The sequence below is a fragment of the Cydia splendana genome, chromosome 1 (assembly GCF_910591565.1).
Source record: "Cydia splendana chromosome 1, ilCydSple1.2, whole genome shotgun sequence".
Classification (NCBI taxonomy): Eukaryota; Metazoa; Arthropoda; class Insecta; order Lepidoptera; family Tortricidae; genus Cydia; species Cydia splendana.
In genome coordinates this window covers 5,976,117-5,991,881 of record NC_085960.1, presented here as the reverse complement: position 1 = coordinate 5,991,881, position 15,765 = coordinate 5,976,117, and the positions used below count along the sequence as shown (strand labels likewise).

General features: G+C 39.4%; 1 protein-coding gene across 1 annotated transcript in view; it reads right to left on the bottom strand.

Annotated features, from left to right (window-relative positions):
* LOC134790071 (F-box/LRR-repeat protein 7) overlaps positions 1-15,765 on the bottom strand; it is a 137,084-nt gene that overhangs the window by 20,837 nt on the left and 100,482 nt on the right. Inside the window, exons 5-7 of the mRNA XM_063760836.1 lie at positions 14,759-14,944; positions 4,851-4,996; positions 3,104-3,277 (exon numbers count right to left, since the gene is read on the bottom strand). Of these exons, the coding sequence (XP_063616906.1) occupies positions 3,104-3,277; positions 4,851-4,996; positions 14,759-14,944 (506 nt within the window). The remainder of the gene's footprint in view (positions 1-3,103; positions 3,278-4,850; positions 4,997-14,758; positions 14,945-15,765) is intronic.

Sequence of the window (15,765 nt, the reverse complement as noted above, 5' to 3'; positions counted from 1 at the left end):
ATCCTCTAGCACCAAACCATTTGAACGACTAGCTCTAGATATAGTCGGCACCCTTCCAGAAGCTGGTGTTCAAAAATTTAGGTATATCCTGACTCTCCAAGATGACCTTACCAAATTCTCATGCGCATACCCACAGGTCACCGCCACGAGCGAGGAAGTTGCTCGTAATTTAGTTCACTTCATGGCTCTATTTGGAATCCCAAAAATGATCCTTACTGATCTTGGCACGTGTTTTACCTCAGAATTATTTAAACAAATAACCAATATTTTTAAAATAAAGCCCTTATTTTCCACCCCTTATCACCCAATGACGAATGGTGCCCTTGAACGCAGCCATTCGACCTTGAAGGAATATTTAAAATCATTTGTGAATGAAAACCATTCCGATTGGCACAGCTATCTATTTACGGCTATCCTTTGTTATAATACTACCCCACACAGTACCACTCAATACACTCCATATGAACTTCTGTATGGCCACAAACCTCATATTCCTAATTCCCTATACGAAACTAGTGACAGTCTCACTTACGACGAATATATCCGAGCCCTACAGTACCGTATGCGATGTAGTCGAGAAAAGGCCCTCGAATATATTCTTAAAAGTAAAGAAACCTCTAAGCAATACTACGACTCACCCTCTCGTGTAATTTCATACAAGGTTGGCGACCTTGTATATCTAAAACAACACCACAGGCTTCGAAAAGCCTTATCTCCTATTTGGAAAGGGCCGTACAAAATAGCTCAAGTTCATAATAAAAATAACGTTACTCTCTGCATTAACCGCCGCCATACTAAATATCACGTAAATGAGATAAAGCCTGCCCATCCCTAAATACAACCTAATTCCCTTTCAAAACCCTCCTGCATAGATGTTTTCAACTCAACCATTTCTATATTAATTATAATGGAATAAAAATAAACTCACTAGAACACATGACTCAGGCCTTATCTCAAGTTACAAAAGTAAATTAATAAATTTATAACAACTAACCTACATGTCGCGTGACAACCACCTTGTAAATGTAATTGAGAGCTCATCATTACTCACGATCTCCAATTACTTAGATCATGTTTTAAATGCTATTTTATTGACTAAAACCATCCTTATCGTTATATCACGAATTAACTACATTATACCTACTTTATTAAATAACCTAAACACTTGCACTACAGTGAATAGTGAATATTCCATCTGTCCTCTTTTAACTACCTATTTATTCCAGAATCATTAACCCATGTTGCGAAACTCGTCTTTTCACCGAAATTTCAAATCTGTACCAAAAGAGTGTAACCCCAAATGTATTTCTTGTGATGTCGATATTTGGCATGTACTTACTAAATAATATTAAATGGATTTTTGTTTAATCAAAACCTTGTCATTTTACTGTAAAATGTAATGACGATATCAAAGACTATTCTGTGTCGGCTATAGAAATTCCTAAACTTATTAGCTGCTCAAGTGTAACACTTAACTTAGTATTACTTTTAACATAATTTACTTAGTTGTCAATCAAGCACTTCTGCTGAACATAACTAGCTTTAGTATAGAATAAGATTAACTATAAGTACTTATAAAAGTTTTTGAAATGTATATTAATTAACCACTTTCCATTAAGTAAGTCTTTTATATGTAATTTTCTCACTCAGCTTCATCTATTCAAGATAAAGCCTCGTCTTATCGGGGGGCCTGTTATATACATGTATAATTATTTTGCTTACCAGGTAAAACTAAAATGTAGGTGAAGCATTGACAGCAATATTACTGTATAAAAATTCGAATAACAGTAAAAACATGGTCACTCGTAATTTACTCTTTAACATAGATCTAGTAATATCCTAAATCTTTTAGTGTGTAAGTTTGTGCAGTGTATTTTGGGTTCAATAAACTGTTTGGGTTGTATTCAAGAGTTTTCTTCGAAATTCCAACGGAGGCTGCCCTATAACAGCACGAAACCAGTTTGATATTTGGGTCATAACATGAGTCAGCTTAAGTGTGAGGTCTTTCGTATTATTATCACTGACTATGATGCAAGTATCATCCGCGTAAGTTACATACTCAGCATCAGAGCTAGCAACCGTAATGTCGTTTACAAGCAACAGGAACAAGTAATTCCCAATCGTGGAACCCTGGGGCACGGCGCATTCGCCTGTGGGATCCAGACTAGATCTGGAGTTCAAGACGTGAGTGCGCTGCGTTCGGTTATTTAAGAATGACGCAATTAACTTGTGAAAGTTACCCCCTATTCCATAGCACCACATTTTTTGTAAGAGGAGCTGGTGATCAACCATCTCGAAGGCGCGCGACAGGTCGCAGAAGATGGCCGCGACCTGTACGGTTACCATCAGTTTGTCACTGACATAAACGCCGTCGAGAACGTAATTTACTTTCTATACATCCCGTTTGCACTAATATGCGAGTGCGAGCGAGATGTATAGAAAGTAAATTACGTTCTCGACGGCGTTTATGTCAGTGACAAACTGATGGTAACCGTACTGCCGCCCGCCATCGAGGTGGACGAGCGGGTTAAGTATATGCATTTCGCCTTTTCCTTTATAGATAGGTTGAATCTTAATGATTTTGAGAGGCTCAGGGTACACTCCTACAAAGACGCAATCATTCAACAACTTCAGTAGTCTAGAGTAGTTAGCGTAGAGTAGCATAGTAGATCTACCTGTCGACGATTTAACATCGGGGTCTGATTGGAGCTTGCGCTGGTTACTTATTTCATTTACGCGAGTAAAAACTAGTACCATGTTTACCTGTAAACCAGCCTCTGACACGTCAGTGGCCCCGAGGTCTAGGGCTCGTAACCTGGAGCATCCTCTAGCCACGGCTTAGACGCCATCATCTCCCAGCGCGCCGCAGCCGCGCGCGATCAGATACCGCAGCTTGTAGCATCGACGGGCTAGTATCTGTATAGTATGTTTACCTGTAAACCAGCCTCTGACACGTCAGTGGCCCCGAGGTCTAGGGCTCGTAACCTGGAGCATCCTCTAGCCACGGCTTCGACGCCATCATCTCCCAGCGCGCCGCAGCCGCGCGCGTTCAGATACCGCAGCTTGTGGCATCGACGGGCTAGTATCTGTATAGTATGTTTACCTGTAAACCAGCCTCCGACACGTCAGTGGCCCCGAGGTCCAAGGCTCGTAACCTGGAGCATCCTCTAGCCACGGCTTCGACGCCATCATCTCCCAGCGCGCCGCAGCCGCGCGCGTTCAGATACCGCAGCTTGTAGCATCGACGGGCTAATGTCCGTACTCCGGAGTCTGACACCTGGGGAATAAACGTTTTGATGGATCGAGTATAAAGCCTGACCAGGAATATATGATCACGCGCCATGTTGCGGAATGTCACTGGAACTAATGTTTTCATACTATACTGAACTGTCACCATATACAATGAGAATAACAGCGCCCTCTTGACAATGATCATATACTATTTATTTACTGGTCAGGTTTTACATACATTTGTGAGTCAATTATGAAAAGATACTTACGCTCTAAGATAAATAATACGCCGCGAGATGGTTGAATTGTCGACAACAAGGCGTTTGTTCATAATAGACATCGTAGTTTGTGGTAAGTATGCGAATTAAAAGTTTGGATTAGAGCTTGAAAAACTACAGGTAAATTAAAAAAAGTAAGGTATAAAATAAAATCTTGGAAAATTTTAGAAATCTAAAATAGTTCTGGCTATTTTTAGCGTAATGTGGGAGCAAACTCATTTTCATCTGGATCCAAGGAACTACCTAAAGTATTTTAGACCTAGAACTTATTAAACTATATCCAATTAAATTTATTAAAAGCTATATGAAATGCCATACCAAAACGATTCAAAAGTTCAAGTTCTTGAATAATGAACAAATTGTAAGCTTCAATAAAAAAGTGGTTTGTAAACGTGTTCCCTCTAATTTTCATTTGCATTGAACAAGGTAAATAATTTGTATCCACAAAGAATTTAATCTAGGAAAAGTTTATTAAGTCACGCCACTAAAATGATTACACACATTTCTACAATAGGTAGTAAAAATGTTTTTTATTTCATTGTAAAATTATATTTTATTACTAAATTAATTATTCTCTAGATTAAAATGTATAAACGGAATTTTAAAGACACACTTGCACGTTTATCTTCACACGTCATTGCTCTAATGCTCGCACAACTTCCCCGGAACACCGTTTACTTTATTAACGCAGACGTCATTTATTTCCAGTCGAGATATTCGTTCATATATCTCGCATACCATTTAGGTACCTAACGTGTCGTTACCGGTGAGTCCTCGGTGTGGCAGAAACAATTGATACTCGCTGGATGATGGGACACATTAATTTAATGGATACCTTCTATTACGCACAGTAATATTTGGTAATATTAATCAACATAATGGCCCCTCTGGCATTTATGGAATATTTGCGCGCTCAAAGAGCTCTACATTATATAAGGGAAACGTTTAAAAAAAAAAGATTTTTCCAGATAACTAAAGCAGAACGCAAATGTTTCATTACACCCTGAAAAAGCTGAAGTGGTATGACTGGCTTAGCCAGACATGCTGCCTGCAGCTCAGGAACCTTAACCCAGAAGCCTCCGTAGATGTAGTAGTGGGGATTCTTTTTGGCCCAATTTAGCTTCGAAGATTCGAGAGATGAGAAAGCCGCGTTGAAAGTGTACTAATAGGCTTTAGGTATCTCTATATCCATACCCTGAACGACCGTGAGCGTTGGGAGGTACTTGCTTGAAAATGTCATCTTGGCGTTCCACTGTCTAAGGCAACGTCAAAAAATTTAAAAATAACCGTCTCACTACTTAAGACGTAAAACGTGGTGTGAACTATACCGTGGTACCTTACCTGAGTACACTTAGCCACGGAAAGGTAGCGCAGCGCCGGGCCGAGTTTCGCCAACTCGTAGAGCCCGAAATCCGTGACGCCCGTACAGTCGGACACGCTGAGCTCTTTGAGCGCACAATACGAAGGGATCCACCGTACACCTCCATCTGAAATAATCGTAATTTTAGTTGGATACGCCCAATAAATATTCGATGTTAGTCAAAAATATATATATAGAAACCACGATACCCTACTTAGATATTTTATGATAAATTGCATTCAACAATTTCAAATTTGAAAAGTTTCTTTGCCTTTAATTGCAGAATTCCAAAACAATTTACCGTATATAATCAAACGAGAGTTCCTTCATAAAGCCGTAACAAAGTTTCAAATCGATTATACTGAAATTCTGCATAATATGCATCTAGTTTAAAATTCGCTTGGGCTCCGACAAAGGTTTCAACTCAAATAATGTAGAACATTTCGTCCACAGATCACTGCATCCAGCTCGCACAGAGAGACTGAGGTATTTCCCGATGAGAAAGTAAGAAAATATGGGCCCCACCGAACACTCTTACGATTCCTTTTTTTTATTGAATATTTGAGTTAGATTCCTTTTTAGAGGAATGGCCAGAGACTGCACAGGATCGGGAAGTCTGGAAAAAGTGGGGGGAGGCCTTTGCCCAGCAGTGGGACATTATAGGCTCCCAATAACAATAATATTTGACCACTAGGTATCTGTTTATTATGATAATATCAAGATACTAATACTTACGTTATTCTAAGTAAAATGTAATTAATGGATAACTGTTATTGGCCATCTGATATGTAACCATTCATATGTAAAACTTTTATTTACGGATGTTGTTGTCCTAAATATCAATAAAAAATACTCTCGCGTCATTTGGGCACTAATAATTTGAGTTGCTTATTAGGGATGTACCGACTAGTCGACTAGCCGACTATCCGGCCACATTTATTTTGTAATCGGCGATTAGTCGGCGACTAGTCGGCCGATTAGTCGGCACTTTATTAGTGAAAGAAAAACAGAAAAAAAAATCAACAGTCAATATTTACCATATGTTTTATGTCTATTTTACTAAAATACCTATTCAGGGTGCAAACAAAAACTTTTGTTCTTATAATTGACCGTTTGATCGTTATCGTATGTTGGTGGGCTGGTGTTTTCCTCTACAGGTCGATCTCAACTGATTCTCTTTTTTTAAATGGTGGAGCCATGGGGAACTGTTAAGGTTATTGCTAAATTTAGAGACTTAGACAGGGCACGTTGTTCGTAAAGACGCTGACCACAAGGGATAGGTTCTTAACTGGCGACTACGTACGGAAAATAGATCCTTGGAAATACCTCCTACAAGCTGTACTGACGGTCTGCTCAGGATCGCAAATAAAAGAAAGACAGAAATTGAACGAGGATTCTTGTGATAGGTCTTTGAACCTGTAGAGAACACCTTTTAGCCAAGCTAATATGATGAATAACGCAACCAAAGGAGCAAAACTATTGTTTTTCACCTGAACTATATCACCATATACACTTCTTTAAATCGTATAAAACTGTGAATAAGTATTATGTACCTACTATTGTGTGCCTTTATAGGTTGTTATGAACTGGCCTTTTAAATTGTAACACCTTATTATGTACATGACAATGCAATATTGAATAAATTACTAAATGACTAAACTTATACGAAACTAATGATCTGGCCGACTAGCCGACTAGTCGGCCGACTAATCGGCCATTCGAGCGCCGATTAGTCGGCTAGTCGTCTAGTCGGCTAAATCAATAGTCGATACATCACTAATGCTTATCTACTTATTGCGTAATAACTTCCAAAGAACTTCCAGTCGATCGAACTTGAAGTGACATTGCCAGTTGAATTGATGGAAGACCGAACCGAAAACTTCACAAATCCACCTGTGCGCACAAGTCAATACATCTTAAATTATTTCACGCGTGCTAAAGTTATATACGTAGACGAAACTGAGAATATTATGCCTAAATCCCCATTTATATGGCGCCAGAACTTGCAGGCAATATAGGATATATTGTTAACGACAGAGTACAATGAATTCAGTCGATCAATATTAGGAAAACTGCATGCAAGTTCTTGATCCGTCTAAAACGTTATCTATGGTTTCCTCGGACGAGAGAGTTCGGAAACTGAAATTCATTATTGTTTTGTACAGTGAAATATTAACAGGCTACATATTGTAGACAGATCAAAGAGTTTTTCGCTTTACTCGAGTCTATTAATAATGTCAAATAAATGGAAAAAAAACCAGCAAAGGACGTGTTGAAACGAAATGAAAAAGCCATAGGCGACACTTAAATTTTTGGGTAAAACTAATGGTTCGACACAATTTTCGTGGAAAATATTTATTAAGCTATTTTTTTTATTAGCCTACTTTGGTGTCCCAATGCTGGGCAAAAGCCTCCCCTCGTTTTCTCAACTCGACCCTATTAAGCTATTTTTTCTAATATTTTCAAAATGTTTGTGGTTAGTGATTATTTTCAAAAGTATTCACTTAATCAAATAACAAAAGAAAAATGGCTTCCTTTTTTGCAATTTTGGCAACGGAACCCTAAAACTGTGTTTTTACAAAATATTGTTTATTGGAACGTCAATAAAACGATCAAAGAAGCATGAATGACGAAGTCTATTTAAAGCTTCTCGGTAATTCAATATTAAACGTGGATCACTCAAGCGTTGGAGCTCTGTAATGAAATGTGCCTCTTTTAGATATCCTTGATTCGCTGTCAAACACCGGTTTTGTTTGACAGTGAGAATTACGAAGAAATAACGAAGTACCTATCTATTCTGAGGGCTTACCGCGAAAACCGAAATTCGCAAATTGCGAGGATATTTTTCTTTTACGCCAATGAAGGCGTAAATGGAGTGACGGAGAAAGATGCCCGCAATTTGCGAACTTCGATTTTCGCGGTTATAGCCCTGTGCGTAAATATCGTCGAAACTGCGAAACAACACGGAAACCCTCACGTGATAAACACTCCCCTGATTTATATCTCACAGTGACTTATGTTTTGCGATCAGAAACACGTAAGGGTTAGTGGTATGAAGGAGCCAAGTATTGAAAGAGGCATTCGCATTACCTATTTTGGAAGTATCAGAGAAAATTATGTATTGAAATGTTTGTAGGTGGCGGGAAATCAGTTTTACCACTAAAAAAACAAAAGCTCGTGGTCATTTCTCAAAAAGTTGGCACCGCCACCTGTAAATAGGTTTATGTTAGAACTTTTTTTTCATTATGTATAATTTTTATATATAAAATTTTAACACATATTTAGAGAGACTTTTTACACAGAGGCCTAATACTTTGAAAAAGATTTAATAAAAACTACGTTTATCCGTTAACCTGCCGTGTCCCAACGCGAGGTACTGATGTTCCGAGCTATGAAAACCACACAAATTATTAACTTAATTTAACGTCATTACCGTATTTTATTAACATATATCCTTAACTTTTAAAGTATTACTATCGCATAACAATATTATACTTATATTTTAAGTTATTCGGCTTCAAAGTTTGTCCAAGGCAATTCTTAACATTCACCTGGCGCGTCACGTTCACGACGATTGTATAACCCCCACCGCACCTATCACTCCGCACGAGCCGAAGCCGTCACTCATCAGCTATCACCTGGTAGGACGAAGACGTGGTTATTGTGCTTCGCAAATAAAACACAAACGACAAAGTATAGGAAATTGGAGTTTGTAATGGGTAAGTACTCTTTATCCTGGCGTCGATATCTTCCTAATTGTGTAACCTATCGCATTACTATTAAGATATGTAACGTAATCAATAGTTTAGTTTTATATTTCTAAGTATGGAGTTCATCAAGCTAATACATTTTGTATATTCACGATATAACTGCCATTTTCCCCATCACCTGCATATCGTCCACCTGGCTAAAACTGCCAGGTGGATGAGATTTTGCGGCAGGTTAATGTCACTGATACCACAACTAATACTCGTAACTATATAATTATATAGCGGTTATATCGCTTTTGTGTGTAAATTTAGGAATAAAAACTATCCTGTCGGTTAAAGCTGCATATTATTCAAATTTGTGTACTTTTGTCTTAAGTCTCGTTAACCTGTCCAAAAAAGTCAGGAGAATGATGCACTGATGCACTGGCAGGTGAATGAAGCCTCATTCACCTGCCATGTGACAGGTGAACGATAACTATTTAAAATCCACGTTACATATACTCAAACACTGATTATGTTTATTAAGTCGTTAGTGGACAACTGTTTCTCCATAGAAACGTAGACCCCATTTTCCTCCCTGGGTTTTTTATAAAAAAAAAATTTTGTTACACTAATTTCGTAAGTATATTTGTGACGTCCCACGGGAAAAGGTACCTTATGAGGGTTTTTAGTTTTAGACATTTATTAAAATGTTTTGTAAAAAGGTGAAACCATGCTCATTTTGTTTATTGTGTGATGAGATGACGGGCGAGAGAGAGAGGTATGGGTGAAAAGAAAAAGACATGCTGCGTCGACCCCAAATGAATGGGGCAAGGGCAAGCGAATTATGATGATAATCTGAAACCTCAATGCTTAACGTTTGTTTACCTGACCTATTTTGAAAATTCTTTTTTTGATTGTATGTATATGCATACAGATTGGTCCCGTTTTTGTCAAAACGCAGTTCTGATGATGGGATCCATGAAGAATCGAGGGAAATCCTCAAATCTTAAAGGCATACATATAGTGATTTTTGTGTTTTTATTTACAAATCAAGCATATACATTCACAAAAGTGACATTTGATGAAGTGGAACTGCTGATGAAGATCAGAACGGAACTCTTCAACGACGCATAGTTCACGTTTGGCGATTTGGCAATTTCTCTATCTAGGGTACCTACTGCTCTCCCAGCACGTGTTGGATGACCATAACAGCGTATGCCTATGATGAACCAAGTCTATTCCACTCGTACTACGAGGGTTCAGCATCAGCTCTATCTTGGGTACTGCACTCCCAAGTGTTCGTTAAGACGCGTTGGATGACCAAAACAGCGTGTGCCTATGTTGCACTAAACCTTAGTTCCACTAGGTACTGCGAGGGTTCATCATCAGCTCTATCTTGGGTTCTGCTCCTCCAAGTGCTCATCAAGACGTGTCGGATGACCAAAACAGCGTGTGTCTATGTTGCACCAAACCTGAGTTCCACTAGGTACTGCGAGGGTTCAGCATGAGCTCTATCTTAGGTATGGGTACTGCTCTCCCGAGTGCTCATCAAGACGTGTCGAATGACCAAAACAACATGTGTATATGTTGCATCAAACCTGAGTTCCAGTAGGTACTGCGAGGGTTCATCATCAGCTCTATCTTGGGTACTGCTCTCCCAAGTGCTCATCAAGACGTGTTGGATGGCCAAAACAGCGTGTGTCTATGTTGCACCAAACCCGGGTTCCACTAGGTGCTGCGAGGGTTCAGTATCAGCTTTATCTTGGGTACTGCCCTCCCAAGTCCTCATCAAGACGTGTCGAATGACCAAAACAGCGTGTGTCTATGTTGCATCAAACCTGAGTTCCAGTAGGTACTGCGAGGGTTCAGCATCAGCTCTATCTTGGGTACTGCTCTCCCAAGTGCTCATCAAGACGTGTCGAATGACCGAAACAGCGTGTGTCTATGTTGCACCAAACCTAAGTTCCACTAGGTACTGCGAGGGTTCAGCATCAGCTCTATCTTGGGTACCACTTTTCCAAGTGCTCATCAAGACGTGTTGGATGACCAAAACAGCGTGTGTCTATGTTGCACCATACCTGAGTTCCACTAGGTGCTGCGAGGGTTCATCATCAGCTCTATCTTGGGTTCTGCTCCTCCAAGTGCTCATCAAGACGTGTCGGATGACCAAAACAGCGTGTGTCTATGTTGCACCAAACCTGAGTTCCACTAGGTACTGCGAGGGTTCAGCATCAGCTCTATCTTAGGTATGGGTACTGCTCTCCCGAGTGCTCATCAAGACGTGTCGAATGACCAAAACAACATGTGTATATGTTGCATCAAACCTGAGTTCCAGTAGGTACTGCGAGGGTTCATCATCAGCTCTATCTTGGGTACTGCTCTCCCAAGTGCTCATCAAGACGTGTTGGATGGCCAAAACAGCGTGTGTCTATGTTGCATCAAACCTGAGTTCCAGTAGGTACTGCGAGGGTTCAGCATCAGCTCTATCTTGGGTACTGCTCTTCCAAGTGCTCATCAAGACGTGTCGAATGACCGAAACAGCGTGTGTCTATGTTGCACCAAACCTAAGTTCCACTAGGTACTGCGAGGGTTCAGCATCAGCTCTATCTTGGGTACCACTTTTCCAAGTGCTCATCAAGACGTGTTGGATGACCAAAACAGCGTGTGTCTATGTTGCACCATACCTGAGTTCCACTAGGTGCTGCGAGGGTTCAGCATCAGCTCTATCTTGGGTACTGCCCTCCCAAGTCCTCATCAAGACGTGTCGAATGACCAAAACAGCGTGTGTCTATGTTGCATCAAACCTGAGTTCCAGTAGGTACTGCGAGGGTTCAGCATCAGCTCTATCTTGGGTATTGCTCTTCCAAGTGCTCATCAAGACGTGTTGGATGACCAAAACAGCGTGTGTGTGTTGCCCCAAACCTGAGTTCCACTAGGTACTGCGAGGATTCAGCATCAGCTTTATCTTGGGTACTGCTCTTCCAAGTGATCATCAAGACGTGTTGGATGACCAAAACAGCGTGTGCCTATGTTGCACCAAACCTGAGTTCCACTAGGTACTGCGAGGATTCAGCATCAGCTCTATCTTGGGTACTGCTCTTCCAAGTGATCATCAAGACGTGTTGAATGACCAAAACAGCGTGTGCCTATGTTACACCAAACCTGAGTTCCACTAGGTACTGCGATGGTCCATCATCAGCTCTATCTTGAGTTCTGCTCTCCCAAGTGCTCACCAAGACGAGTTGGATGACCAAAACTGCATGTGCCTATGTTGCACCAAACCTGAGTTCCACTAGGTACTGCCAGGGTGAATAGACAGCAAGATTGAATGTTTACTTATTCACAGAAACTTGTTGTTAAATTGGGAATCGAATCGAAGGTGAGGTGGGTCAGAATCCAAAATTTTATTCATCGTAGTGGACAATAAGGTCCCTTTTTATAGAAAATGACACATTTTTCGATTATTTTTAGAAGACATTTAGAAGATGTGGTGGACAGGTGGATGACACTCATTTCAGGTGAATGATGACAAGAAACCAGGTTAACGGCAACGGACACAGGTTAATGACGCCTCTCGATAACCTGTCAATATTTTCATTGGAATTTGTACTTATTTCTCGATAACCTGCTTCTACTATCGATAACCTGGAGACAAAATATCTTTCACCTGTCCTTGATATCATTCACCTGAATTTCAAACGCCTATATCTTCTAAACTAATTGAAGGAATTGCTTCCCTTCCACATTTTCTAATAGTTTAAGTTGCCTTTTAACGATCCCAATAAAAAAAATGCGAAAATGCAAAATTTTTGAAAAACATAAATTTTAACCTGGCGGTGCCAACTTTTTGAGAAACGACCTCGTACAAATTTCGTCCCAAAAGTACAAAATTTGGGGATAATTTAGACGACGTGCGAACTTTTATGTTACATCCAATTCAGCCGACCGATCAAATACGGCAATGTAAATAAACTCGCATGCGAGTTCTCTTACCGCCACCGTCTAAAATGAGTCCTTATGCAACTTGCTGGCTGTCAAAACCTGGCTCCTTCATGCCACTTCTCCCCCACATATCTCGCAATTACATTTTATGGCCAAACCTTCAAACACTTCAACTTAATAAATTCTCACATAAAACCTTCTTCAGCAAAACATCATGGAAATATATTGTTATGGTAGCATTTCAACTAATGAATTCCAGACAACAGCAATTACTATAATGACTATATCAATTCCAGGAAATAGGGAGCGGAATGTACTACTGATACACGTCCTTGTGGCTGGTTGGTTTTGGTTTTGTAAACAATTTAGAAAATATCAGTGTGCTCATCAAAAACTCTGGCCGGTAGCTGTAGATACAATTATCAAATTAGGGGAGAAATCTTAGTTTAGTAAATCTAGAAACTAAAATCAAATTAGGGATAAATAGGTATTGGGTAGCTAAAGTTAACTAAGCTTTTAGACCTAACGTTATTTCTTAATTTCAATTTATTCATTTTACCTACAACTCCTGTAAGTCAGTTTTCTTCCCTCAGTAGGTACCTACTGTCTGTTTCCCTCAGTAGGTACCTAGTCGGTCCATAAATTCTGTCACAAAGGTTTTTACTAAAAATGTTATAGATATATTTCCCTTATTATTCACATACATACATGGTTTAAAAGCTTATTTTATGATACATTACTTACTATATAATTCAACGTAATTTATTGTCTCAGTTTTGCATAATTTTATATAATATTTGAAAAAAATCATGATAAAAACACCCCAAAAATACGCGCCCTGTTCAAGGTATTTTGATCCATATTTATTAATTTATATTTTTTTAATGGTTGAATCTTACATAAAATAAAAGCTAGGTCTTTAAAATTTATTTAGATATATTACAAGTGTATTGGACTGGTAAAATTACTACTGTATACGTTTTACCAAATGTACTCGTTGTATGGCAATCAAAAATAAGCGTGTTACTGTAAAAATGTCCCAAGTTGAAAGGGTATTTGCACAGAATAAATAATAGTACTAGGTACAGAAGACTCACTCTCTAACAAAACGCGTTTGTTACGATCAGCACAGATATGGCCGCTAGGTGGCGACAGCGCCACGCGTACTGTACTTTTAGCTACCTGCAAAGCGACGAAATCGCGGAGTGACGAGCTGGTATTAGTAGAAAATTGCAGACTGGTCGGATAACTAAATACTAGTGACAAAATAAAGTTCTAATAAAGTTGGTTCATACAAATAAAGAAATTAAATTATTTAATGAATTTTTACTCCCTTTTGTGACGTATAATTTTTCACAATCCTGCCGCGTGTTCGCGTCTAACGACAATCACGATGTAACCAGGAATAAATTAAAGTCACTATATAAGTTTTAAATTAATTACAATACGTTTTGATCAGTAATAAACAAGCTTTCAAATCATGAGTATATTATTTTATTAAAACATTCGTATTACATTTTATCAGCCAATACCTTTGTGACAGGACTTATGGACCGACTAGGTACAGTCAAGCACTTTAAAACATAAATACCACCTTACTATACGAAATACGCTTGACAGCTCGTGTCACTAAAGCTCCATTTTATTTGTTTTCTACGTGGTATGACATGGAAATGCAATAAAGTGCGGCCGCCGAGTGCGAAGAATTTCTTGCATTTTTTCGTGTGGTCTAGATCAAATATAAAGGTATTATAACGTCGCTAGGGTTTGCAATCCGGATCCGAAATGTATGAAATTATCCGGATCTGGATCCGGATCCGCGAATATTCCCATACATTTCGGATCCGTCGTGCAAACCCTAACCGTCGCGTATGCACAAAAATGTTATTACTGTAATAAATAAATATGCAAGGTGCCAAAAACTATGTACATTAAATGTGTGGAATAGCATTATAATTATAATTAGCAATAGGTGAATAAAAAATTAAGTACATAACAAAGTTTTTCATTGTGTGGTATCGAAATTGCACAACCTTCATGTTTTTTTCGTGATACCTGACAAAGAGATACTTAGATGTACTAGGATCTAAGGAAACGGTCGTGTCCAGAATGCACGCAAGCTAGCATCAGTCACAGCTACAGTCGTTCAGATATATTACAGATTTATGTACATATTTAACCTAAATTTTACATTACAGTACAAAAGGCGGAATTCCTTCCAGCCATATCCACTCCAGTTAATCTAAGAATTTTACCTGTGACAAGGGTACATCTTCGTAGGTACAGGTACTGGAGCGAAGGACATGTATGCAACAACGCACATAGGCCAGCGTCGGTGACTGCTCCACAATCCGTGAGGTCTATGTACTCCACCGGTGGCCGGCGCGTCGCTAGCCGGCCCTCCAGCCATGCCCACTCCGGCCAGTCCACGGATGGGCAGCCTGTAAGCAACCATGAATTCTTGAGATAAGGTTACAGCTCTTTCCACACAAAATGAAGGGTAAAAGGATACATATCTTTTTTAGGGTTCCGTACCCAAAGGGTAAAAACGGGACCCTATTACTAAGACTTCTGTCCGTCTGTCTGTCCGTCCGTCTGTCTGTATGTCTGTCACCAGGCTGTATCTTATGAATCGTGATAGCTAGGCAGTTGAAATTTTCAAAGATGTTGTATTTCTGTTGCCGCTATAACAACAAATACTAAAAACAGAATAAAATAAATATTTTAGTGGGGCTCCCATGCAACAAACGTGATTTTTTTGCCGTTTTTTGCGTAATGGTACGGAACTCTTCGTGCGCCAGTCCGATTCGCATCTCGGCCGGTTTTTATTTTATTTAAATAAGGAGACGATCTCATATCTTCCGCACGTCAAATAGGAAATATATGGTGGATTTGTAGAACGGATGTAATCATACAAAGGTTACATGTGAGGTTCTTACTTGTGACTGACCACGAAATAAAATACCACGGAAAACGGAAGTTCTTTACGAGGGAAGTACTTAGCGTTGGCACTTGGCGTTTAGAATAAAGCAGTAAAGAACCAGAAGTCATAAAAACGATTCATGGCGCCATAAACGTATGCAATAACAAAGGGGACATTATCGTAATCTGGAGCGCTGTTAAAATGCTTTTTCAATATGTCGCATTTTGTGCAAAACATTGGTGACGTGTACATTCGCCATGACTACGCGGTTATAAGGTGTTTACTTCTTGTGTTCGGGTGCTCATCAATATTTTAGTAAACCTGACAAAGCGGTCGTGA